Here is a 24206-nt window from a genome sequence, read left to right on the forward strand (position 1 = left end):
TGAATCAATATGGGTACTTGAAAGTGCTTGAATTTATATATTTTGCGGAAAAAATGTTTTCTTAACATTAAGAGGCTACAGTTTGCATGTATGCCTTCTGCAGCCTCTTCTTCTTCTCTTCTTTTCTTTTTAATGGTCTGTGATTCATTGAAAAAGTCAGTGTTTTAACAGTAATTAACACTGATCCATGTCTCAAACTATGCCTTGAATTTTAAGGGAATTGGGTCTGGATGAGACCTTGATAAGTCCTTGAATTTGACGCTTAACCCATTGAGGCCTGAAAAACCGCTGGGCGATTTTAAAATAAGCCTCTAATTTTCTGGAAATTCTGGAAAAATTCTGGGGGAAAAAGTGTCAACTCCTCTACTAAATAATAGATTTTTCAGCCTCTGTAGCAGATAGAAATGAAATTCAAAAAGTATATGAGAGCTTATACAAATACTACAAAACGACATATCCGCTTTCCAGGCTTCAATGGGTTAAGAAGGTGTGGCAACTCTGATTATATTATTATTCACTTTTCCTTTATCTCACAGGATGGAGAGCAGCGTGATTCACAAATTCACCCATCCTGGTGTTTTCATGGTTCGGGTTGAGTGCTCCACCAGTGACTGGCATGTTACAGCTCAGAGAGCCATCACCATCCAGGAGCCCGTTGGAGAGTTCGGCCTCATTAAGTGCTTTAACAGAAACACGTCAACAGATGGCACTAAATGCAACGCACTTCATGGTGGGCCTGTTCACATCCAGGTCATAGTGGAAGCAGGTGAGTCAGACAGAAACTACAAGGAAATAATTCAAATAAACCAAAATTCTGACTAATTTATTTCCCATTTTTTCTGTAAATAGGTACAAATGTTTCCTACACGATCCAACATGAAGGCCGAGTGGTTGCAAACCTGACGGTGGAGAAAGGGATCCAACCCCACAACATCACACTGAGAGCAGGCGTGGTGGAGAAGCTGGGACACGGCTGCCACAACCTGAGTGTGACTGCCTCTAACAGGGTCACAGCCCACTCAGCGTCCTCTGGTGTGGAGCTGTGTCTGCTGGAGCCCGTTGAAGGCCTGCAGGCCTCGCTGATGGCAGAGGAGGACGTGTGTCCAGACTCAGCTGATCTGGTTATCGGTGTATCTTTGGAGCGAGGAGCCGCTGTGGAGCTGCTCTTCACTCTGACAGGAGCCAGAGACTCCATCTCTGAGAGCAGGGACATGATCAACGGCAGCTTTCAGGCTTATACGTTCTCCAGCCCCCTTGAAGGTACTCACGGCTTAATCTGCAGTGTAATTAAATGAAAGCATTCAGCTATTACTGCCCTACAGAGTCTAACTGCAGTAACTACACAAAGGGTAAAACTGAGAAAACTGCTTTAAAGTTTTTTTTAACTTTTTTTAACGGGCCAGCCAAATAGGTTATAGGTAGGTCAGTGATATAATTTTATATTATTTCTACATGTATTGATGATGTAATACACTAAAAAAACTATAACCTTGCTCAAACAAAAAAAAATGATGTCCAGATATCACATCTAAAATATTTGACTTCATAGAATCTAAATTGAGTAACTTCTTATGACCTGATTATTTTATGTTGATGTAAACAATAATACTGCTCTTGACTCAACCTTAATTCTTTAACATTTTAGTTATTGAACCAAATTAAATTGAACCAACCTAATATATTCACTTTTAACTGAATTAATGTTTGGATTGACACCAGTTAATTTATTTGCATATACCCAAACTATATTTTTCACATTTTATTTGACTTGACTCATTTTTGTTTCCCACCTAATAAACTATTAATGCTCAGAAATCATGACAAATTATTTGACTTTTGACCCCAAAAATGTAGTTAGTGCACTCTGGTTTTGCATTGCTGTAAAAGGTTCTACACTGCAAAAACCAACTGACAAAAACATGAGAAATAAAGAACTAGAATTAAGCAAATACATGCTTGAAACAAGTAAAATTATCTGCCAGTGCAGGAAGTACATTTTTCTTTGTAAGAATTCTTTAAATAAGTTAAAAAAAATATCAAGGCACTGGAGAAACCAAGGATGTCTTGAAATAATAAGCCCAAATATACTTATATATACTTAAACTTATTTTAATGTCACTACTTTTGACTTATTTAAGACATCATTGTTTTTCCAGTGCCTAGATATTTTTTTACTAATTTAAATAATTCTCACAGAGAAACATTTACTTACTGCACTGGCAGATACTTTTACTTGCTTCAAGCATGTATTTGCTTAATTATAGTTCTTTATTTCTCATGTTTTTGTCAGTTGGTTGTTTTTTGAAGTGAATAAGGCAAAACTGAAATCTTAAACTTTGTCACAAGATAAAACGGACCTCAAGGAGTTCCTTTTTTTAGTTACTGCAGTGAGGCTTTGTAGGGCAGTGTAGTGTGTAAAACCTGCTCATTAAATAGAAACTCTTTTGGTAAAGGACTGTTGAAGGTGAAGGTGAAAGCTGTGAACGCCTTCTCTGCCTCTGATGTGGACGTGGAGTTAGAGAACATACTGATGGCTTGCCGGGATTACTCACCAGATAAACCTGGAAACACAGTAAGTGGAAGATCAGAATGAAACAATAATGATATGTGCACATGTTCAGGTGTTTCTGTTACACCACAATGATGTTGTTTTTTATCTACAGACAGCTAATGTGAGTACAGACGACCTGGAGATAACGTCTACTCCAGATCCTGTGGCTGACTACAGTCAGAGTGTCACACTGAGTGCAACTGGAGCTGAATCATTGCCGGGAAAAGGACTGGCATTTGAATGGACATGTAGTAAGTATAACAGTTACACTGTAAAAAATGTCTGTAGATTTTACGGTGAAAAACTTCTAAACCATGACAGTAAAAGACGTAAAATTATAAATGGGTTAATTCAGTTTCAGTAACAATGACACACCGTAAATGTATATATCAGCCAGGGCTGAAAATGTCCACCGCCAAAAAAGCGCTATAAAAACTTTACAGATTAATATTTTTTTCTACTTTTTTTCTGCATAAACCTCTTAAACAACTTCCGCCCTGCTCAAAACTACCAAACATTCAAAGACTTTGAGGATTTTAACCCTTTAAATGCCAGTTTGATTGGTTTTTATCACAGCCTTGGATATGTCAAAGATTAAGAACAAAATTGATTTTGATGCATTTTTAGTTTTAGTGTCATGTCAGATTTAAAATGTAAAAACCCCTTTATGGTCACTTGATGGCAAACATGTCCACTTCTAAATAACGCTATAGAAATATTACTGATATATATTTTTTCAACTTTTTTGGGTTAAATCTTTCAGTCAACTTCAGTCTTGATAAAAACTATCAAACATTCAATTATTTTCAGTATTTTAACCCTTTAAATGCCAGAATCAATAATTTTGTGTTTTTTCTTTGAAAAAAAGTTACACTGTGCAGTCAAACTGCCATTTAAAGGGTTAAAATCCTCAAAATCTTAGACTGTTTGGTAGTGTAGAGCAGGGAGGAAGTTGTTTAAGAGGCTTAAGCAGAAAAAAGTAGAAAACAATATTAATCTGTAAAGTTTTTATAGCATTTTTTTGGAAGTGGACATTTTCAGCCAGAAGGGTCTGAAGGGTAGTGAATTAGAGTGGGCCCAGAGGGTTAAACCTTTGAGGATGCTTCCTGTTTGGTCTCTGGCTGTGTGGACACCACTTTATTTTACAAACAGCTGGATTTGGTTTCTCCATCTGATCACCAGTCATTGATAACGAGAGAGTCAATACAGTTTATCCTGACCAGTGTTTGACTTTCACTTTCATTTCAGTGGTATTCTTGGTAAACATTAAGTTTCATTTCCGTGTAAATCATGATTGCTGATTCACAGCATTCTGGTTTCTCAAAACCAAGATGAGTGTTTATCCAACTTTCTGAAGAAACACACTCACCATGTCTTAACAGGCATTCAGAGAGTTTACGTTTCTTTCTGTTTGCCATAAGTGGTGATGTTCTACACCAACCTACATGGGTCTCAAACTCGCGGCCCGTGGGCCAATTACAACCCTCGTGACGATATTTTGTGGCCCCCACCTTGATATGAAAGTTTAATATGAGTTTTATATGAATGGCTCTTTCCCGTGTTGTGTGTGGAAGGTCCCTTTTATTACTTTTTTTGGTAATTTTGTGTCTTTTTTAAATAATTTTGTGTCTTTTTTAAATAATTGTGTAAATAATTGTGTCTTTTTGGTAATTCTGTGTATTTTTTGGTCATTTTGTGTCTTTTTTTTAGTAATTTTGTGTCTTTTTTTGGTCATTTTGTGTCTTTTTTAAGTAATTTAGGGTTTTTTTCTGTCATTTTGTGTCTTTTTTTGGTCATTTTGACACTGCCTCCAGCGGCCCCCAGGTAATTTGAGTTTGAGACCCTTGTTCTACTGTGTCAGATGTTCCTGTTATTCTGATCTAATCTCTTTATTTTTAAAGTTCCACATTAAAGTTTTACTTCTCTTTCTCTCCACACAGAAGGAAACTGCAAATGTGCAAACAAAACAAAGGACGACACTCACGTTATTGAAAAAGACTGCCTTCCAAATCCCTTCGAGGTTTTTATTTATGAATTAGCCGTGAAGAGAAGAACCTGGTTTAGGAAACCGGTCGATCTTGCTTCAGCTTCAAAATGCATCACTGTTGCTCCAGAAGAATTCACAGACATCAGCATCAGGTAAAGGGAGATTGTGTACAAAAAATGCTAAAATATCCTCAAAATAGTTATTCTGAAGGATGTTGTCAGGTTTTATTAATAGTTATACTTACTGTTGTATGCTTTCTTTTATTCTTGCAGTTGTGACGATTGCACTTCGTTAAACGTGAAAGACGACGTGAAGCTCAGACTGAGCTGTGAGACGACTTGTCCAGATGTAGTTTGGTATATCGAGGATCCCAGACCATTACCGGTAAGGCCAGATCCAAGGTTATAATATTTGGGGATTTTTCATTAGTTTAAGTTTTAATTTCGTTGTAAATTTTTGTTTTCAAATTTAGTTAGTTTAACCCTCTGTGGTACAGTGCTGCCCTCAGACAACATACCCATTTTTAGCCTGTCAAATTTCTACAATGCATGTTTTTTTTGAGTGATGCCATACTTTAAAATGAATAAGTCTTAAAAAGTATTAACTGATGATTTTTTTCCAGGATGACCTCGAAAAATGTTACTCCAAATCAGGAAGGAGGCCGCCTATTGAGAGGCAGGACGGCAACACTGAATACGTCGTTCATAGTCAACATCTGAAGGTTTCAAGAGAAAAGTTGCACAACATCAGTGTTGTTGCTTATGGTACGTTGTCATCCCACAGTCAGTCAGATTTTTAGATACACATTAGTATTAATAGAGATTTTATAAAAAAAAACCTAGTGCTTTGTTCATCTACAGGTACATATCAAAAAAGTTCAATATTTTTTGTCAATCATTTCCGAAAGTGAAACTCATACATTATATAGATTCATTATGCATAGAGTGAAATATTTCAAGCCTGTTTTTCTTGTAATTTTGATGATTCTGGCTTAGAGATAATGAAAACACAAAACTCAGTGTCTCAGAAAATTATGATAATATATTATTATAATATGTGAGTCCACAGTTGGTATTTTGTGTCTCTGTTGGTAAATGTATATCTCTTTTTGGGTTATTTTTGCATTTATTTTTAGTAATTTTGTGTCTTTTTGGTCATTTTATGTATTTTCTTTGTTATGTGGTGTGTCTTTTGGTAATTTCATGTCTTTTTTGGTCAGTTTGTTTCTTTTCTGGTAATTTTGTGTATTTTTTGGTCATTTTGTTTCCTTTTTGGTCATTTTTACATCTATTTTTGGTCATTTTGTGTATTTTTTTACACAGGTACATCTCAAAAAAATTAAATATCATTTAAAAGTTCAATATTTTTTGTCAATCATTTTAGAATTGAAATTATAAAATTATATAGAATATTAAGTGAAACTCATACATTATATGGATTCATTACGCATAGAGTGAAATATTTCAAGCCTGTTTTTCTTGTAATTTTGATGATTCTGATGAGACACTGAATTTTGTGTTTTTTAATTATCTCTAAGCCAGAATCATTAAAATGACAAGAAAAGGCTTGAAATATTTCACTCTATGTGTAATGAATCTATATAATATACGAGTATCACTTTCTGAAATAACTGACAAAAAAAATTGAACTTTTCCACGATATTCACATTACAGACGTACCTGTTATATCTTTTCCAACTTAAGTACATTTTTTTTTTTCAAACATCTGGCTTCAAAATAAGCTGATAAAGATATTCTTTTTTTATTACAGGCAAGAACGAACCCGGTTTTGTGCGGTTCACTCTACCGATACCAGATCCTGAACCAACAGAACCAGTAGTAACTGTTGCACCAACGGAGCCCAGAGCGCCCTCCTGCAGCATCTCTCCTCCGTCAGGAACGGTCCTCGATGCTTTTGACATCTCCTGTGCAGTGAACTCTTTCTGCTCCTCCGGCTGCATTTATTGCTTCAAAACAGACACAGGTAAAGAATGTGCACTGTTAATTCACCTTTAAACTGCTTGAAAAGCTCTGCCACATGGGTCAAAAATGACCTTGTGCATTAGAAGCGTAGTGATACAAAAAGGGTTTTTATTCGAAAAGTAAGAAATGAAAACAAAATATTATGATGTATGATGATCAAAAACTAGTTAATTGAGGAAAACCTGGAATACTGAATGATGAAATTAATTTATTACACAGATATAGAATATAAAAACTTAGTCTGGTCACTTTAGAGCCACGTTGTGCATCAAAGGGTTAATAAACTTATTGGGGCTGAGATGGATCAGACAAAGGAAATAAAGGAAACATTTAATGTGACTTTTTTTAATCTCACACCCAACAAATACCCCATTACAAAAAAAACTAAAACTAACACTAAAACGAATAACAAATAATCTAAATCTAAGCATTTTCCAAAAAATAAAAACAAATAAAAACTAGCAAAAACACTCTAAAAACGAATTGAAACTAACTGAATTTGAAAACAAAAATTGACAACGAAATCAAAACTAAAAAACTGAAAAATCCAAAACTATTATAACAATGGTAGACGGGCAGAAGATTTAAAAGTCTTTTTGCCCAGTTCAGTTCTGACTCTCAGGACCTGCATCTGTATCAAGTCCTGAGAACTCAGGATATATTGGCTGAGGTTTCTACACATGTGTAAACACAAACGTGTAAGCAGAAGTCCAAGAATAGATTTATGAATGAATGTCAACCAGTGAGAGAGTCTACGGACATACAAACAATTTTAAACTTGTCATAATATCACATGCTTGATGACGCTGACTGACCTTTCAAAGAACGTTTTTTGCTTTAATTTATTCCAGCGATTTGAAGTTCAGTACGTCAGCGCTGGTAAATTGTCCCTTTTGTCTTGAAGGAAAACATCTGCGCTGCAGCAACGCAAACGAGGTGAAATCTGTCTTCCTGCCTCTCGGAGATAAGAACAACAATTACAGTTTGTCTGTTGTGGTGACTGTGAAAAATGAACACGAGAAGGCCACAACAACCGTCTCCACTCAGGTTGGTAATCAGCTCACCAGTTATTATGTATGGAAGAAGATTTTAATTTATTGTTCCGGAGGGAGATTTATTCTCACAGCAGGTAAACAGAAACCTGTAAACAGTACAGAAGGAGGATTACTGAAACAGGTTGTCAAAATAAAAGTCTTGCACTGCAAAAAAAGGTGTGTCTAAAAACAAGATAAAAACACTAAATCTGAGAGAAATGATCTTGCTGCATGGACAGATAATTTCCCTTGACAAGATTTCTTAAATTAAGATTATTAAATCTAGAAATAAGCATGTTGAACGTTAAAATAAGAAATAAACTCTTAAAACAAGATCAATTAAAGCTGCAAGCAGCGATGAACTGGCCCGAGCAGAGTGACCTGATGATTATTTGTTTCTTACCAAGATAAAAAACAACAACTTTAGATTTAGAAATGTTAGATAATTTATCTTGTTTTTAAGCATTCATTTCTTATTTTACACACAATACACAAATTGACCAAAAAATACACAAAAAGATTAAAAAAAGACACAAAATGACCAAAAAATAAATGTAAAAATGACCACTAAAAAGACACAAATTGACAAAAAAGACACAAATTGACTAAAAAAGACACAAAATTACCAAAAAGACACATAATGACCATTAAAAAGAAACAAAATGAACAATAAAAGACGTGAAATTACCAAAAAAGACACAAACTGACCAAAAATAGATGTAAAAATGACCACTAAAAAGACACAATGATGAAATTAACTCTTAAAACAAGATAAATTAAAACTGCTAGCAGCGATGAACTGGCCCGAGCAGATCGACCTGATGATTATTTGTTTCTAACCAAGATAGAAAAAACTTTAGATTTGGAAGTGTTAGAAAATCTATCTTGTTTAAAGAGTTAATCTCTTATTTTAAGCGTTCAACATGCTTATTTCTAGATTTAATAATCTTAATTTAAGAAATCCTGTCAAGGTAAATTATCTGTCCATGCAGCAAGATCATTTCCCTCAGATTTAGTGTTTTTATCTTGTTTTTAGACACACCTTTTTTTGCAGTGTGGACAGAAACATGTAAACAGTACAGAAGGAGGATTACTGAAGCAGGTTGTCAAAATAAAAGTCTTGTATTCAGAATACAGAGTGTCTGTTTGTGTTCCTCCAGGTACGACAGAGCAGCTCCAGTGTGAGTGTGGAGGCTCTCCAGAATGCAGTGGAGGATTCTGTGAGTCAGTTAGAGCAGCAGGGTCTTCTCTCTGGAGAGGCTCTCGGACAAATATTCACTTCTGTTTCTGACATGCTGAACACAGAGGAAGACCAGGATCAGAAGGATGCAAGGACCAAGGTAACAGAGCATGGTGGATGTTCAAACTGGAGTTATAAACTACAGGCCAAAAGTTTGAAAGCAACTTAAATTTTCTGTTCACAATGGCTTTCTTAAAAAACAGTATGGATTCTTTGGATTATTGGATGTTTTTACTGCATGATCAGACTTTACCTTTATTGAATTGAACCTTTGCTGAACCAGACCATTGCTGAATAAATGTTAGCAAAAGAAAAGAAGGGCTTAGTTTTAGGGTTTAGAAGATTTGGAAGAGTCACAACTTCAGTCCAAAGGTAAAAAAAAAAGAGTTTGGATACAAAAATCCCAATAAATCTCAACTGTGTTCATATCTCTGACAAACTACCACAGAAATGGATCAAACTGAAGCAGCTGAGTGAAGAAACAAGAGTTCAGATTTATACATTAAGGAAAGAAGGATACACAAAGTCTAAGCAATAAAAAACCCAAAGACCCAAAGATTATAGTAAAAATGTGTTCTAATAAGTGACTCTTTATATAATAATCACGTTTATATTGTTGCAAAGTATAGCAATGAAACTATGATCTTTTTTGTACAAATTTGATCTTTCTTCCAAACTTTTGGCCTGTAGTGTACGTATATATTTCTGTGGTATATCTGAGGTTTGCAGCTTTTATTGTGGGCAAGAACTGTGATGTTTTAAATCAGCACTTCCTCATCTTTCAGCTCAGAAATCAAATGCTGACCAAAATGACGACAGTTCTTCTGGACTCACCCAGCAACACGACACAGGAAGTGCAGGTGACGGCCAGAGCTGTAGCCGGACTCACCCAGCGCCCCGACGAGCTCAGCCCCGCTTCTCAGGTACTTTTATTTATTTATTTATTTATTTATTTAGTTAGTTAGTTAGTTAGTTATTTAACCAGGAAATATCCCATTGAGATTAAGAACCTCTTTTTCAAGGGAGCCCTGACCAAGAGGCAGCAAACACAAAATAGAGTTACATATTTACATCAGACACAGACCTTAAACGTGTTATGAGAAACAAGTGCATAATGTGGAATTGGCCTCAATAACTCTCAGTTTAGATTTAAAAGTGCAACAAATACCCCATTACAAAAAAACTAACACTAAAACTAATAAAAACTTAATTAAAACTAAGCATTTTCCAAAAAATACTAATACTAATTAAAACTAGCAAATAGACTCTAAAAACGAATTAAAACGAACTGAATTTGAAAACAAAAAATCACAACGAAATTAAAACTAAAACTAATGAAAAATCCAAAGCTATTATAACCTTGGTAAAGAGGCTGTTGAAGTTATTACCTGTGATGAGATGAAAAATGGTTTCTGTGTTTTCAACAGATCGTATTTTTTAGAATATGTCTTCTAAGATCATAAAAAACATGATTGCACAAGTTCTGTGGGCGTCTGTCAAACCAGACGCCAAGATTCCTCACAACAGGCTTTGATGTTATCGAATGGAGGATCGCCGAAGGCAGAAAATGTACAGTACAGCAGCGTCAGTAATATTGCGAAGTTGCAAATGAAAAATGCTACAAATGCCCATTATTTTTAGGAACCTTTACCTTGTTAGTCCTCCTGTCAACTATACACCCATGGTCCTCAGGGGTCTAAAAGGACCCCATGACATCAGAATGGTTCTAGGACATGTAGTAAAAAAAAATTAACTTTTTTTTTTTCACCTTTTAAGCTAACTCATGACCAACACATTGATGAATAATTTTAAATCTTTTTCATTATTATTTATCAATACTTAGTCAAATATTTGACTAAATATGACCAATAATAATGAAACAATATGAAAATTAAACATCCATTTGTTGGTCATGAGTTACCTTAAAAGGTAAAAAAAAAAAAAATTGTTAATAACTTTTTTCTACATGTCCCAATGTCATGGGGTCCTTTTTGACCCCTGAGGACCATGGGTGCTGTAAAAATGTATAAAACATGTGAAAATGCATGAAGAAATTTGAAATTTCAAGGAAAAAGGACGAGGGCCACATATGCTGAAAATGTCAAGCATTTTTATGAAAGTTAACCCTTATTAATGGTATGATAAATATGATTTGGGGTCAAAAAGGATCCCAGGACTACAGGAGGGTTAAGAAAATTGTAAGTGGAGGCTGAAGTCTGACAAAGCAACAAATAAAGAAGGAAAGAAAAATGATGTTGTGCACCTGAGTATGGACTCTCTGGAGCGTGTGTGCTGCTCAGTTTGCAGAACTAATTCCTGCAGTCTGCAGCCAAGGCAGAGCAGGTTATTTAAAAGCATTTCCAACTCTTTAATTGCCTTTCTCAACCTGAGTGAACTGAGAAGGAAATAAAATGTTTAGAAAACTGCTCATTAATAAGTGAAGTAAGTCGTTAGAAAGATGGACACACTGCAAATTATTTGTTTCCAACCTTTTTTTATAGAAGTGTTTATCTTGTTTTAGGAGTTAATTTCTTATTTTAAGTGTCCAACATGCTTATTTCTAGATTTAATAATCTTAATTTAAGAAATCTTGTCAAGTGAAATTATCTGTCCATGCAACAAGATCATTTCCCTCAGATTTAGTGTTTTTATCTTGTTTTTAGACACACCTTTTTTGCAGTGTACAGCTCATTTGTATTTTGTTCTACAGGAAGAAGCAGGTTCCCTGTTGGTCGACCTCAGCTCCTCCCTCAACACCATCAGCGTTAATCAGGATGATGAAAGTGACGGAGAAGTCGTAGAAGCAGCTACACCGATAGTCGAAGCAGCCAGTAATATTTTAAATGTCTCATCAAATGTAAGAACAAAACTGCCACTAGTGTTGGAAACGATCTGTTTTTCTGGGGCTGGATTCACAAAAGTGTTCTTAAGATAAAACTTAAGAAAATTAAGAAAAAAATAGGATGTTTCTAAGAATGTTCTTAAATGCTATTCACCATTTTTTTTGTTAAGAATTGTCGTACGTCTTAGGAACTTCTTAGTTTTCTCACTTAGGACGTTCTTAGATTTTTAACTTAAGATCACTTGTGTGGTTTCAGTAACTTGTCCTACTTAAATAAAATGTTCATAATGATTAATTAAGTTGTATCAAATACAACAACTGCCTCTGTGATTTACTAAGAGAACATTGTAGTGTAATCTTGGAATAGTGTCACATGTCACACAGACTGAAAGGACATTTACATTATATGTCAACTGCCAGAATATTTATTTATTTCTAGGGCTAAAATCAAATACATTTCATAAAGAAATGTTCAAGTAAATACAAATCAAGACTTTCCTTTCCACTGTAGCTGTTTTCAGACTGCTGAGGGCTTCTCTTAAAGTTGTGAAGAAATATGAGAAGAAATCTAAGAACTTTGTTTTCAAGAATCTCATTTGTTCTCAAGTTCTATCTTAGGAAAAAAATCAAGAAAGTTAAGAAAAAATTCAAGAAAAGATAAGAATTTCTTCATGAATACCAAATCTTATTAAATTTTGTCCTAACCCTTTATCGGGCAAAGAACTATATTTGGTAACCTCAGTGGATATCAGAATGAGGTCCCCATGTTTCTCTGTTTGGTCGTAGAACCACATGGATTTCTCCAAATAATCAGCAAAGATCAGACTACGTCACAGACGGTGACACCATGACATCTGACCAATCAGTATGATAATAATATAATAATATTAACTTTATTGACCTTGACCTCCAATGTAAAAATGAAAAATTTTGAAAAAAATCAGCAAGAAACAGTCGTACAAACAGAGTTATTCTTCAATGACTTGTACCAGGAGAAGTTGACTGTATTTCGAGAAAAAATATGCAAATTTATGAGAAAAAAGTGGGGAAAACAGCAACTTTTTTCTCACAGATTCACCACTTTAAATCTCATAAATCTGCGCATTTTTTCTCGTAGATTTGCCACTTTAATCTTGTAAATAAAATTCTCAAAATATTACCCCCCTCCCCCGGGTCCCTGTGTTTTTTTACACATTCTGGCAGTTTGTAATATCCTCCAATATTTTCTAGGGTTGAAATTTGGAATTTGCAAGTATTTCAGTGAGTGCCCTATTAAGAGTTAAGAGCAAAGTGAAGAAAAAAGTGGCACGTAAGAAGCATTTTTTTTCTTAAGAATGCTTTATGTATCTGGCCCCTGGATACCAAATAACACCAACTATCTTTTTTCCTCAGAAAAAAGTCTCAGATTTTCTTCTTACTGGGATAAACAATGTCCAGAGTGCTCTGCTGAATAACAAGAAGCTGAATGGAGTCCCTGCCATCATAGATTCTGGTCAGATCAGTGTGTACGTCAACAGGTAAGAGATGACTGACACTGGCTGGAGCACAAGCATGCTGCAGAATAAACAAGGCTTTGCTGGAATAGGAAATATGAAATATGTCTCATTCTTCCTGCAGAGTGTCTCCAGGGACGATGCAGATGCAGGATATAAATGTGCAGAAGAACAGCTCCTCCAGGTTTTCCTTCCCCACGCTGCCGGCTCACATCGTCTCTCCAGAGGAGCCGGTGGATGTCAGAGTAAGTGTGTGAAATGTGCAGCACAATTGACTATTGCTACTATAGTTTATACTGATAAACTTCATTTTCCTTTTTGCCCTGAGCAAGGTTATAATAGTTTTGGATTTTTCATTAGTTTTAGTTTTAGTTTCGTTGTGAATTTTTGTTTTCAAATTCAGTTAGTTTTAGTTCGTTTTTAGGGTGAGTTTTCTAGTTTTAGTTTAGTTTTTATTTTTTGAAAATGCTTAGTTTTAGTTTAGTTTTTATTAGTTTTAGTGTTAGTTTTAGTTTTTTGTAATGGGCGTGTGTGTTGGCTGCCAGATTCAAAGAGGTCATAATAAATTTTGCCTTTATTTCCTTTGGTTTATCCATCTTAGCCCCAATAAGGTTATTAACTATTACAGCTCTAGGTGTTTTGAATTTTGTTTCGAGTGTAGACATCCCAGTCTCAGTAAACATATTCACCATGTGTTGCATGTTCAAATAGAAACACTGAATTATGAATGAAAAAAGTTGACAAAAACGAAAACTAAGGACATTTACACTATAATTTTAGTTAGTTTTAGTTAGTTTTGTAACCTCACAATACAGTTTCAGTTAGTTATCGTTTTTTTAAAAACTCTAGTTTTTATTTTTATTTCAGTTAACGAAAATCTTTTTGCAATTCTAGTTTCCGTTATTTCGTTAGTTTTCGTTAACTATAATAACCTTGGCCCTGAGTGTACTACACATACACTGTAAAAAAAAAAGATAAATAATAGCTACTCAATAAAATTTAGGCAACAGATTGCCCTGAATTACCCTGTAAAATAATACAGTAAATTTCTGCTTTGATAAGGATAGCATAGCATAAGGTTTGCTTTCCTTATTGTTGGAACAACCTTAAAGTCAGGACAAGTCAAAAAAAAAAACTTATAGATAATTTGAATCTCATTTATATATATATTTTATATCGGATATCAACTATCGACCCAACTGTTGAATTGTGTATAATATAAAATATTCAGATCAGGTCTGCTTCCTTAAGATTTTGCAGAAAATAAAGTGTTTGCATGAACAAGATCCTGTCGAAATTATTCAGTTCTGGGCTGAAGGCACAAATGACTTCAGCTGAGTGACATGATTCAAATGTTGCAGTGAAAAATGAGGCTACAGCAAGTAAAGTGTGTCAGGAGTAAACACACCCTGAAAGTGATTCAGGTTCAGAGGATTACAGTAATCTGAATCATAGTTTGACAAAATGTGTTTTTTATATACATCAATGTTTGTCCACCTCTGTCTAGATGATGAGTTTTGAGAAGAATCCGTATTCTTGGAAGGGAGGAAACATCACAGGAACAGTCGGATCGGTTTCTCTCACCAGATCCAACGGCTCCGTCATTACTGTCGAGAACTTACCCGAGGAGATCGAGGTAATATTCGTTTTAGAGATAAAAAGTTCAATATTTTTTGTCAATCATTTCAGCAAGTGAAACTTATACATTGTATCATGGGGTCTCAAACTTGCGGTCTGCGGACCAATTGCGGCCCTCGTGGCGATATTTTGTGGCCCCCACCTTGATATGAAAGTTTAATGTGAGTTTTATATGAATGACACTTTACCGTGTTGTGTGTGGAAGGTCGTTTAATTACTTTTTTTGGTAATTTTGTGTCTTTTTAAAAAAAATAATTTTGTGTCTTTTTTTAAATAATTTTGTGTCTTTTTTGGTAATTCTGTGTCTTTTTTTGGTAATTTTGTGTCTTTTTTGGTAATTCTGTGTGGGTTTTTTTGGTCATTTTGTGTCTTTTTTGGACATTTTGTGTCTTTTTTTGGTCATTTTGTGTCCCTTTTTTTGTAATTTTGTGTCTTTTTTGGGTCATTTTGATACTGCCTCCAGCGGCCCTCAGGTAATTTGAATTTGAGACCCCTGCATTATATAGATTCATTACACAGAGTGAAATATTTCAAGCCTGTTTTTCGTAATTTTGATGATTCTTTGATGAAAACACAAAACTCAGTGTGTCAGTATAAAAGTAGAATATTGCTGGTGAGTGTAATGTGCTGGTCCTGGGTCAGTGGTGGTTTGGGGCCATGTCCTCTGCTGCTGTTGCTCCACTGTGTTTTCTGAAGTCCACAGTCAACATAGCAGCCATCTAGCAGGACATTTAGAGTCTTCATGCTTCCACAAGCTCCCAGGAGATGCTGCTTTCATTTTCCAGCAGGACTTGGCACCTGCCCACACTGGCAAAGGTACCAAAAGCTGCTTCAGTGACCATGGTGTTACTGGGCTGGACTGGCCAGCAAACTCCCCATAGGAGTCTATGGGCTGTTGTCAAGAGGAAGGTGAGAGACACCAGATGAGCTGAAGGCTGCTATAAAAGCAACATGGTGCTGTAGGCTGATCTCCTTCATGCCACCAAGTATTAATGCACTAATTCATGATTCAAAAGGAGCCCAACCAAGTATTGATGGATAGAAATGAACAGACTTATCAGAAGCATTTGTGTTTAAAATATCCTTTTGTTTATTGATCTTATGTAATATTCTAATATTCTGACACTGAGTTTTGAATTTTCATTATCTCTAAGCCAGAATCAACAAAATTACAAGAAAAACAGGCTTGAAATATTTCACTCTATGTGTAATGAATCTATATAATATACGAGTTTCACTTTCTGAAATGATTGACAAAAAATATTGAGCTTTTTCACGATATTCTAATGTTTTTAGATGTACCTGTACTTTGGTCAACATCTGTAGGATTTTCACAATAATCTGTTTTCTGGTGTTTCAGATTCTCCTGCCGAGGCCTGATGTGGGCCAGGAGAACAGCACCGTCCTGGACTTGGCCAATTTCAGCACATTAATAATTGACGTTCCCTCGCCGGATGTAACACTGGTGCTGAAAATGGAGCCGTCTGAAAACATCTCCTTCGTGCTATTCCTGGGATATAAAGATTATCCAGATGATAAGAAGTATGTCGCCAAGACTCAGATCCCTCTGGAGAATGTAAAAGAAGGTACAATTCTTGTGGCTTACATAATAAAGCTGATAATAAGACTTATTGCATTAATAGGGTCATCACAGTTCTCCATCTGTTAACCCTTTGATGCACAACATATTAACCCCCCTTCTCATGGCCAACATGGGTCAAAAATGACCCTCATTCATTTCCCATGTTATTTAATGCTGCTGTGTGTTTCTGTGCTCTATCTTTTGATATCGCCTTATTTTATGATTGAATATTCCAAGTATTCTTTAAATATCTTGTTTTTGATAACAACAGATCATGATACTTTGCCAAGAAGTTAGCTAAGTAGTTAGCCAAGAAGTTAGCTAAGTTGTTAGCTTAGCAAGCTACTAAGCCAAGAAGTTGGCTAGGTAGTTAGCTTAGCAAGCTACTTAGCTAAAAATGGATCCGGGTCATTTTTGACCCATGTTGTGCATAAGAAGAGTAGTGACACAAAAAGGGATTTTATTAAAAAATGAATAAAGGAAAACATATTTTTAGGATGTATGATGATCAAAAACAAACTAATTGAGGAAAACCTGGAATACTGAATGATGAAAAGAATTTATTGCAAAGATATAGAACATAAAAACTCATACATATCGGGTCTTTAGACCCATGTTGTGCATCAAAGGGTTAACAAATATATCTTTTTGAAGCCTCAAGGAGTAAGTTATTTGTTCCATGTGGTAGATTTCCCAGACCTTTTCAATCCACATATTGTATGTTGGAGGGCCAGGTAGGCTAACCATTTAACAGTAATACATTAAAGAGCTGAAATCAGTGATATTTGTAAAATATATTTTTCTCCCTTCCGGTTATGTAATTTGGTATTAGTCCAAACATTACCATCTTGGGATCTTTTTCTGGAATACTTTTCCAAGTGCATCAAAAACCTCATCCCAGAATATTTTCAGTTTAGGGCATTACCAAAATATATGAATATGCTCACCAATGTGTGTCCCACAACTTCTCCAGCATTTATCTGAGTGTGTGAGCCCCATTTTAAATATGATTGCTCATGTGAGTCATTTTACCACAGAGGAGAAATACACCTGGGTCCTGAGTCCCAAAGACAGAACAGGAGAAGTTGGAGAGCACTACCTAGTCATGAAGCCGATTGTTGAGCCAGGCGTCAAATCCATCAATGCCACCGTCACTGTCATCTCCATCGCTGCCCAGTGCAAATACTGGAATGAAACCGAGTCTTCTTGGAGTGAAGATGGCTGCAGGGTGAGTAAACACACACACACACACACACACACACACACACACACACACACACACACACACACACACACACATCCACACACACACACACACATCCACAGTGGTTGCACATCTTGAAAAGTAAGCTGTGGCCATCTGGTCTGTGATGTGTATTATGCTTATGTTGCTGAGGTTTTTTTCATTGTTTTTTCCTCCTTTCCTCTCCTCACATTGTGCTGTATTTCTTTCTCTTCATCTCTGTCTTCCTGTCCTGTTCACCTCTGTCATATTGTTTGTGTGTTTTTATACATTTTGGACAGATTGATGGCAAATTTCGTTGTACTACCCTGTGCAATGACAATAAAGGCTTTCTGATTCTGATTCTGATTTTGATTCTTCTTTTCTTCTCCAGGTCGGCCCCCTAACAACCCCTCTGGTCACCCAGTGTCTCTGTAACCACTTGACTTTCTTCGGCAGCTCTTTCTTCGTCATGCCAAACTTGGTGGATGTTTCGCGCACAGCAGAACTGTTCGCTACGTTCACTAACAACCCCGTGGTGGTGTGTTTTGTGGGGGCCATCTTTGCTGCTTATCTCTTGGTGGTTGTGTGGGCACGAAGGAAAGACATCCAGGACTCCGCCAAGGTAACTCTCAGTTTTTTTATCTCATATTGTCTCTCCAGAAGAGCCGGTAGATGTGAAATGTGCAGAGAAGATGCTGATACAGCCTCAGGTTTGTCATCATGTTATAACTGTGGCCCTTTTCAAGTGTGTTGTTGTTGTACATTGTAAAAAGAGATCGTAAAAAATAAAAATAGTTAAATAAATAAAAAAGTTACCAACATCCATCCATCCATCCATTTTCCTCCGCTTATCCAGGGCCGGGTCGCGGGGGCAGCAGGATAAGTAGGGCAAAATAAATGACAATTGACAGATAATTTCTTTAAAAAAATACTGATAATATACAGTATATATCTGTATTTTAAAATATATATTTGATATATATATTTGAAGCTGATACTTTTGTACTTTTACTTCAGTAAGTTTTGAATGCAGGACTTTTACTTGTAGTGGAGTAATTTCAAAGTGTTGTATCAGTACTTTTACTTAAGTAAGGGATCTGAATACTTCTTTCACCACTGGCATTAGTGTTTAAGCAAATTTTCAAAGTACCTGTACGTATATAAAAACCTGCTTTGATCTACTGCAAAAGGCACATTCACATTAAAATACTAAAATATTCCAGCAGTCTTTGTTTTGTCTTATATTTGACACTTAGTTGCATCACATTCACTTGATGTAAATGTGCCTACAGGTGAAGATAACAGTGCTGGAGGACAACGACCCGTTGGCTGAGTATCATTACATGTTGAACATCAGCACCGGGCATCGGCACGGAGCATCCACCTCCTCTCAGGTCAGTGTTAAAGCTGAAAGCACTTTAAAACATTATTAAAAACCTATTTATTCTTGTTGGCGTTCAGTCCCAGCTAGGCAAGAATCCTTGGCTTTTTTTAAAAACTTTTTTACTCTTTTATTTTCTTTTTTTTAACTCTAAATCTGTTATTAGATTGAGTTTTTATTACTATTTTATTGTTTTACTGTTTTTAGTATTAAATTTGTTTTTATTTATTGTGTATGATTTTTATTGTATTTTAATAACTGTACAGCACTTTGGTCAACTGAGGTTGTTTTAAAATGTGCTCTATAAATAAACTTTGACTTGACTTGACTTGACTTGACTCACTGTCTGCACAACACTTAAGATAATGACAACTCTGAACATCTTGATGGATCCGTTGTGGGTTTTAGGTGACGATAACCCTGCTGGGCACAGAGGGAGAAAGCGAGCCCCACCACCTGACGGACCATGAGAAGCCAGTGTTTGAGAGGGGCGGGGTGGACATGTTCCTGCTGACCACGCACTTTTCTCTTGGAGATCTGCAGAGCATCAGGCTGTGGCACGACAACTCGGGAGCACACCCTGCATGGTACGGGTTAGAGGGAGAGACAATTAAATCATAAAGTTATGCTTCAGTTCGCAATGTTGCTTTAAGCACAGAAGATAATGATGAATGTTGCGTGCAGGTATGTCAACAAAGTCATGGTGCAGGATCTGGAGAGTGGACAGAAATGGCACTTTCTGTGTAATTCCTGGCTGGCTGTGGATGTGGGAGAGTGCTGTCTGGACAAGGTCTTCCCAGTAGCTACAGAGATGGATTTGAAGAGGTTCAGGTAAGACTGGCCACAGATCTATTACAAACACATCACCAAGGCATCTAATAATAATAATATATTAATAATATTAATAATAATATTATTATTTATAGAGCGCTTTACAAGGTACTCAAAGACGCTTTGCAGTTAAAACACAATGAAAATGCAGTTACAAATAAAAACAAACAATTACAATCAGTGCTTGTAGGAAGTATCTTTCCGTCCGTATTATGCTTAGCTATCAGTTAATAAAGTTTTGTTTTTACTGTTTTCAATGCACTAAAAGTACATTAACATGAACCCAATTAGCTGATATACTATATTGCATGTAAGTATCTCATATCAAATGATTATGGGCATTACGCTAAGCAACATGAATGTCATCCCTGAAATTCATAGTAATGCAACATAAGAAGTGAATAAAGCTAAATCTCCACTTAGCATGCTAATCGCGAAAAACAGAATTTGCACATTACATGCAGACCATTACAACGTCTGCAACTCCATAAAACATTTACTTTTCATAAGGTACCACACCATCCAGCACATACACATTGAACATTGACATTCGCTGGAAACTATTTGAATATTATTGGAAAATTGAACCTTGTAGCGCACTTTAAAACTCAGAAAGAATGGAGATGGTTTTGGTGGAGATGAAGAGTTGGATGTTGTCGGCGTAACAGTGAAAGCGGAGGCCATGGTGACGTATGATGTTGCAGAGTGGGAGTATGTAGAGAATGAACAGGAGGGGACCAAGCACCCATCCCTGGGGGACGCCTTGGGAGACGCGAGCAGTGAAAACATCAGATTTGTTTCTGTGATTAACTGTTTCTCCTGAATCCAAAATTCATTTTCAGTAACTTATTCTTCATGAAGACAGCCAAGGATTTCCGCGATGGCCACATCTGGTTCTCCGTCATCAGTCGGCCTCCCTGCAGCACTTTCACACGTGTGCAGCGAGTCTCCTGCTGTTTCTCCCTGCTGCTCTGCACCATGCTGACCAGCATCATGTTCTGGGGCATCCCCACTGACCCCTCTGAGCAGACCATGGACCTGGGTAGGTAACAAAACAAGATTCTGAACAAGATGAGATTCTGGATGACATCGTTAAGATGTAAAAGTAGGATTATTTTACTTTACAATTGAATATGAATTAATTAGTTCTTCAAAACTCTACTTTCCATCGTGCACACGCAGAAGAGGTTCAGCATGAACCTGCTTTCTATAATTACATGCAACCCAAAAAAAAAAAAATCTCTAAGGGGTTTTAAATTGAAATTGTGCATGAAGTATAACTGGGACAAATTTTTCTAATTATTCTGGCACCACATGATAAATCATAATATACCCTATCTCGCAATGATATCTGACTAATGCAGTAATTTAAAGAACCTGTCCTTTAATAACTCCACTTAAAATAAAACTGTTCTTTGCAGGTCACATTGAGTTTACCTGGCAACAGGTAATGATTGGCATTCAGAGCTCAATCATCATGTTTCCCATCAATTTACTCATCGTGAGCATCTTCAGAAACACTCGTCCTCGAGAGAAAGGCGCTAAAACGGACACGTCTAAACAAGGGAAGACTCGAGTTTCTCCCTCACAGACTTCTTCTCCTCAGAAACAGCTGAAGGACATCACACCGGACACCGTGATTAAGGTGAGCGAACACATATCCATATCATCATGATTTGGAAGAACTAATAACACAACTTTTCTCCATGTCTAAAGTGCGTCATGTGGTGTCTCCATTAGGACATAAAGAGGATTGCTCAGTCGCTCTCAAAGGCCATGAAGAGTCCGCTGCCTCACCCGGAGCTGCGTCCTGGTCAGCAGGTGGACATCAACACTCTGCTGTCTCTGGTGGAGGACATCATCCGGCAGCAGAATCGTGCAGCAGGAGACTTTTACACTGAGGCCTCAAAGATGGACCGCTCTATGATCCTCAGTTTACGTGCAGTTAATCTACAAGGTAAACAGCAATCCATCAATCAGTCAGATTTTAGTTGTATAGCACTTTTCATACAAGAGAAATGTAACACAAAGTACTTCACATAAAAAAGGAGAGAATAAATATATAATAATAATAATAATAATAGAAAAACATAGAAACAAGCAAACACCTTTCAGGCCGTGTTAAAGGCAGGACTCAGACGCAGAGCAGGTGTACTTAAAGTTTCTTCATTCAAGAAAGCAGCAAGACTAATCCTCAACAGAGTGGAAAACAAAAAGGGCTACAAAAATCTCCTGAAGCTGAGCTGAGATTGATAATAAAGAAAAGTCGCTCCTGAAGGAGGAAAACACACTGGAAACCTAGCTACACTAATAAAGTAAACTAACATGTCCTAATCTATGAAACGGAAAATTCTATCTAACCTGACAAGGGGAAAACTAACAAATGAAAACTCTAACAAAAGGTGCTCCAAAAGGGAGGGACCAAACCTGATAGGGAAAAATAAAGAATCTACAAAACACTCCGATAAACCTGGAGAAAGGACTAAAGGGGTAAAGTATAAATGAACACAAAATCACTTCAACCGGAGGAAAACAAAATGGCTATCTAGAAAAACTATAAAACTAAATATTAGTGCTACGCTATAAAGTTACAAAGAAAAATCACTCTCAAGCACTGGACACTGTGCACAGTTAATTCAGGATCAGCGGTTGGCACTTTGTGCACAGTTAGCATGCCTGTTTGTTTATGATCAGCAGCACACTGTGCATAATTAGCCATGCTGGTTTGCTTATGGTCAGCGGCAGACTTGTGCACAATTAGCGACGGAGGCCACAGTTGAGTCTCCCTTGTTTAATCCGTCCCCTATGTGAATTCAGGTCGAAACTGTCGCTAAGGGATTACGCTAAAATCAGGAACCATACCTCACCTCCGGAGTCTCAAAAATCCCTTTGGGGCCTTTTTTTTAATGGAGACACTCTACCTGAGTGTCCATTTGAGAGGGCGTGGCCTGAGACTTTCCCAGCTGCCACTCTTTCCCCTAATGGAACACGGCCTATGTATAAGAAACAGCAGAGAAATGTTGTCCTCAGCAGAGAATGAAGTCACTCTCCCTCTGTCTGTGTTTTAATATGAGCTTCTTTGTTGACAACAAACAGCAAATTGTTATAAAAAACAAATGACCCAGAATGAGAAATATTATAATGGATTTGATATCCTGACTGACTCATATCTCTCTTTGTGAGGACAGAAGACAGTGTGTGGGGGAGCCCTGAGAAGACCTCAGATGAAGTCCAGAAGAAGAGCAACAACAGCCGCTACCTGTACAAGCAGCTGCGTCACGTGGAGAAGGAGCTGGCTCTGTTGGGACCTTCTCGTTTCCCAAACCCCGACAGCTACAAGCGAGCCATGCAGCAGGTTCAGGGCATGAAGGGTCTCCTGGAGTACCACCTGCCCTCCTCCAGCCTGGAAGGAGACCAGCTGGACCGCAGCCCCAGTCCAGAAGACAGCGTCAACGGGGACTCCAGTAAGAAGTGCTGTCAGGGAGGTCTGCCCTGGTGGTTTGTGTTTGTGGGCTGGATCCTGGTGATGGCCACCAGCGGGGTGTCGGGGTACTTCACCATGATGTACGGGCTGACGTACGGGAAGGAGCGCTCCATCAGCTGGCTGATCTCCATGCTGGTCTCCTTCTTTGAGAGTCTCTTCATCACTCAACCTCTGAAGGTGAGTCCTACAGAGACGTTCCTCTGAGAGCTTCAGGATAGACTTATACAGTGTTTACAGGTACATCTCAAAAAATAAGAATATTGTGAAAAAGCTCAATATTTTTTGTCAATCATTTCAGAAAGTGAAACTCATATATTATATAGATCATGGGTCTCAAACTCGCGGCCCTCGTGACGATATTTTGTGGCCTCCACCTTGATATGAAAGTTTAATGTGAGTTTTATATGAGTGGCACTTTACCGTGTTGTGTGTGGAAGGTCCCTTTAATTACTTTTTTTGGTAATTTTGTGTATTTTTTGGGGTAATTTTGTGTCTTTTTTAATAATTTTGTGTCTTTTTTAATAATTTTGTGCCTTTTTTGGTAATTTTGTGTCTTTTTTTTGTAATTTTGTGTCTTTTTTTGGTCATTTTGTTTCTTCTTTAAGTAATTTATTTTTGTCTGTCATTTTGTGTCTTTTTTGTAATTCTGTGTATTTTTTTTGGTGATTTTGTGTCTTTTTTAGTAATGTGTCTTTTTTGGTCATTGTGTGTCTTTTTTAAGTAATTTTTTTTCCTGTCATTTTGTCAATTATCTGTCAATTATCTCTAAGCCAGAATCATCAAAATTACAAGAAAAACAGGCTTGAAATATTTCACTCTACGCGTAATGAATCTATATAATGTATGAGTTTCACTTTCTGAAATGATTGACAACAAATATAGAACTTTTTCATGATATTCTAGTTTTTTTAGATGTACCCGTATAATAGATTGGTC

General features: G+C 36.7%; 1 protein-coding gene across 1 annotated transcript in view; it reads left to right on the plus strand.

Moving 5' to 3' along the window:
• pkd1l2a (polycystic kidney disease 1 like 2a) overlaps positions 1 to 24206 on the plus strand; it is a 42575-nt gene that overhangs the window by 6834 nt on the left and 11535 nt on the right. Inside the window, exons 7-31 of the mRNA XM_059353220.1 lie at positions 537 to 766; positions 850 to 1260; positions 2454 to 2572; positions 2664 to 2802; positions 4492 to 4690; positions 4811 to 4922; positions 5161 to 5302; positions 6309 to 6521; positions 7425 to 7567; positions 8715 to 8894; positions 9580 to 9717; positions 11505 to 11651; positions 13029 to 13153; positions 13254 to 13374; positions 14637 to 14765; positions 16128 to 16353; positions 17387 to 17577; positions 17966 to 18196; positions 18867 to 18968; positions 19364 to 19542; positions 19640 to 19786; positions 20629 to 20828; positions 21208 to 21431; positions 21527 to 21743; positions 22975 to 23447. Of these exons, the coding sequence (XP_059209203.1) occupies positions 537 to 766; positions 850 to 1260; positions 2454 to 2572; positions 2664 to 2802; positions 4492 to 4690; positions 4811 to 4922; positions 5161 to 5302; positions 6309 to 6521; positions 7425 to 7567; positions 8715 to 8894; positions 9580 to 9717; positions 11505 to 11651; positions 13029 to 13153; positions 13254 to 13374; positions 14637 to 14765; positions 16128 to 16353; positions 17387 to 17577; positions 17966 to 18196; positions 18867 to 18968; positions 19364 to 19542; positions 19640 to 19786; positions 20629 to 20828; positions 21208 to 21431; positions 21527 to 21743; positions 22975 to 23447 (4738 nt within the window). The remainder of the gene's footprint in view (positions 1 to 536; positions 767 to 849; positions 1261 to 2453; positions 2573 to 2663; positions 2803 to 4491; positions 4691 to 4810; positions 4923 to 5160; positions 5303 to 6308; positions 6522 to 7424; positions 7568 to 8714; positions 8895 to 9579; positions 9718 to 11504; positions 11652 to 13028; positions 13154 to 13253; positions 13375 to 14636; positions 14766 to 16127; positions 16354 to 17386; positions 17578 to 17965; positions 18197 to 18866; positions 18969 to 19363; positions 19543 to 19639; positions 19787 to 20628; positions 20829 to 21207; positions 21432 to 21526; positions 21744 to 22974; positions 23448 to 24206) is intronic.

The sequence above is a fragment of the Centropristis striata genome, chromosome 2 (genome assembly GCF_030273125.1).
Source record: "Centropristis striata isolate RG_2023a ecotype Rhode Island chromosome 2, C.striata_1.0, whole genome shotgun sequence".
Classification (NCBI taxonomy): domain Eukaryota; kingdom Metazoa; phylum Chordata; class Actinopteri; order Perciformes; family Serranidae; genus Centropristis; species Centropristis striata.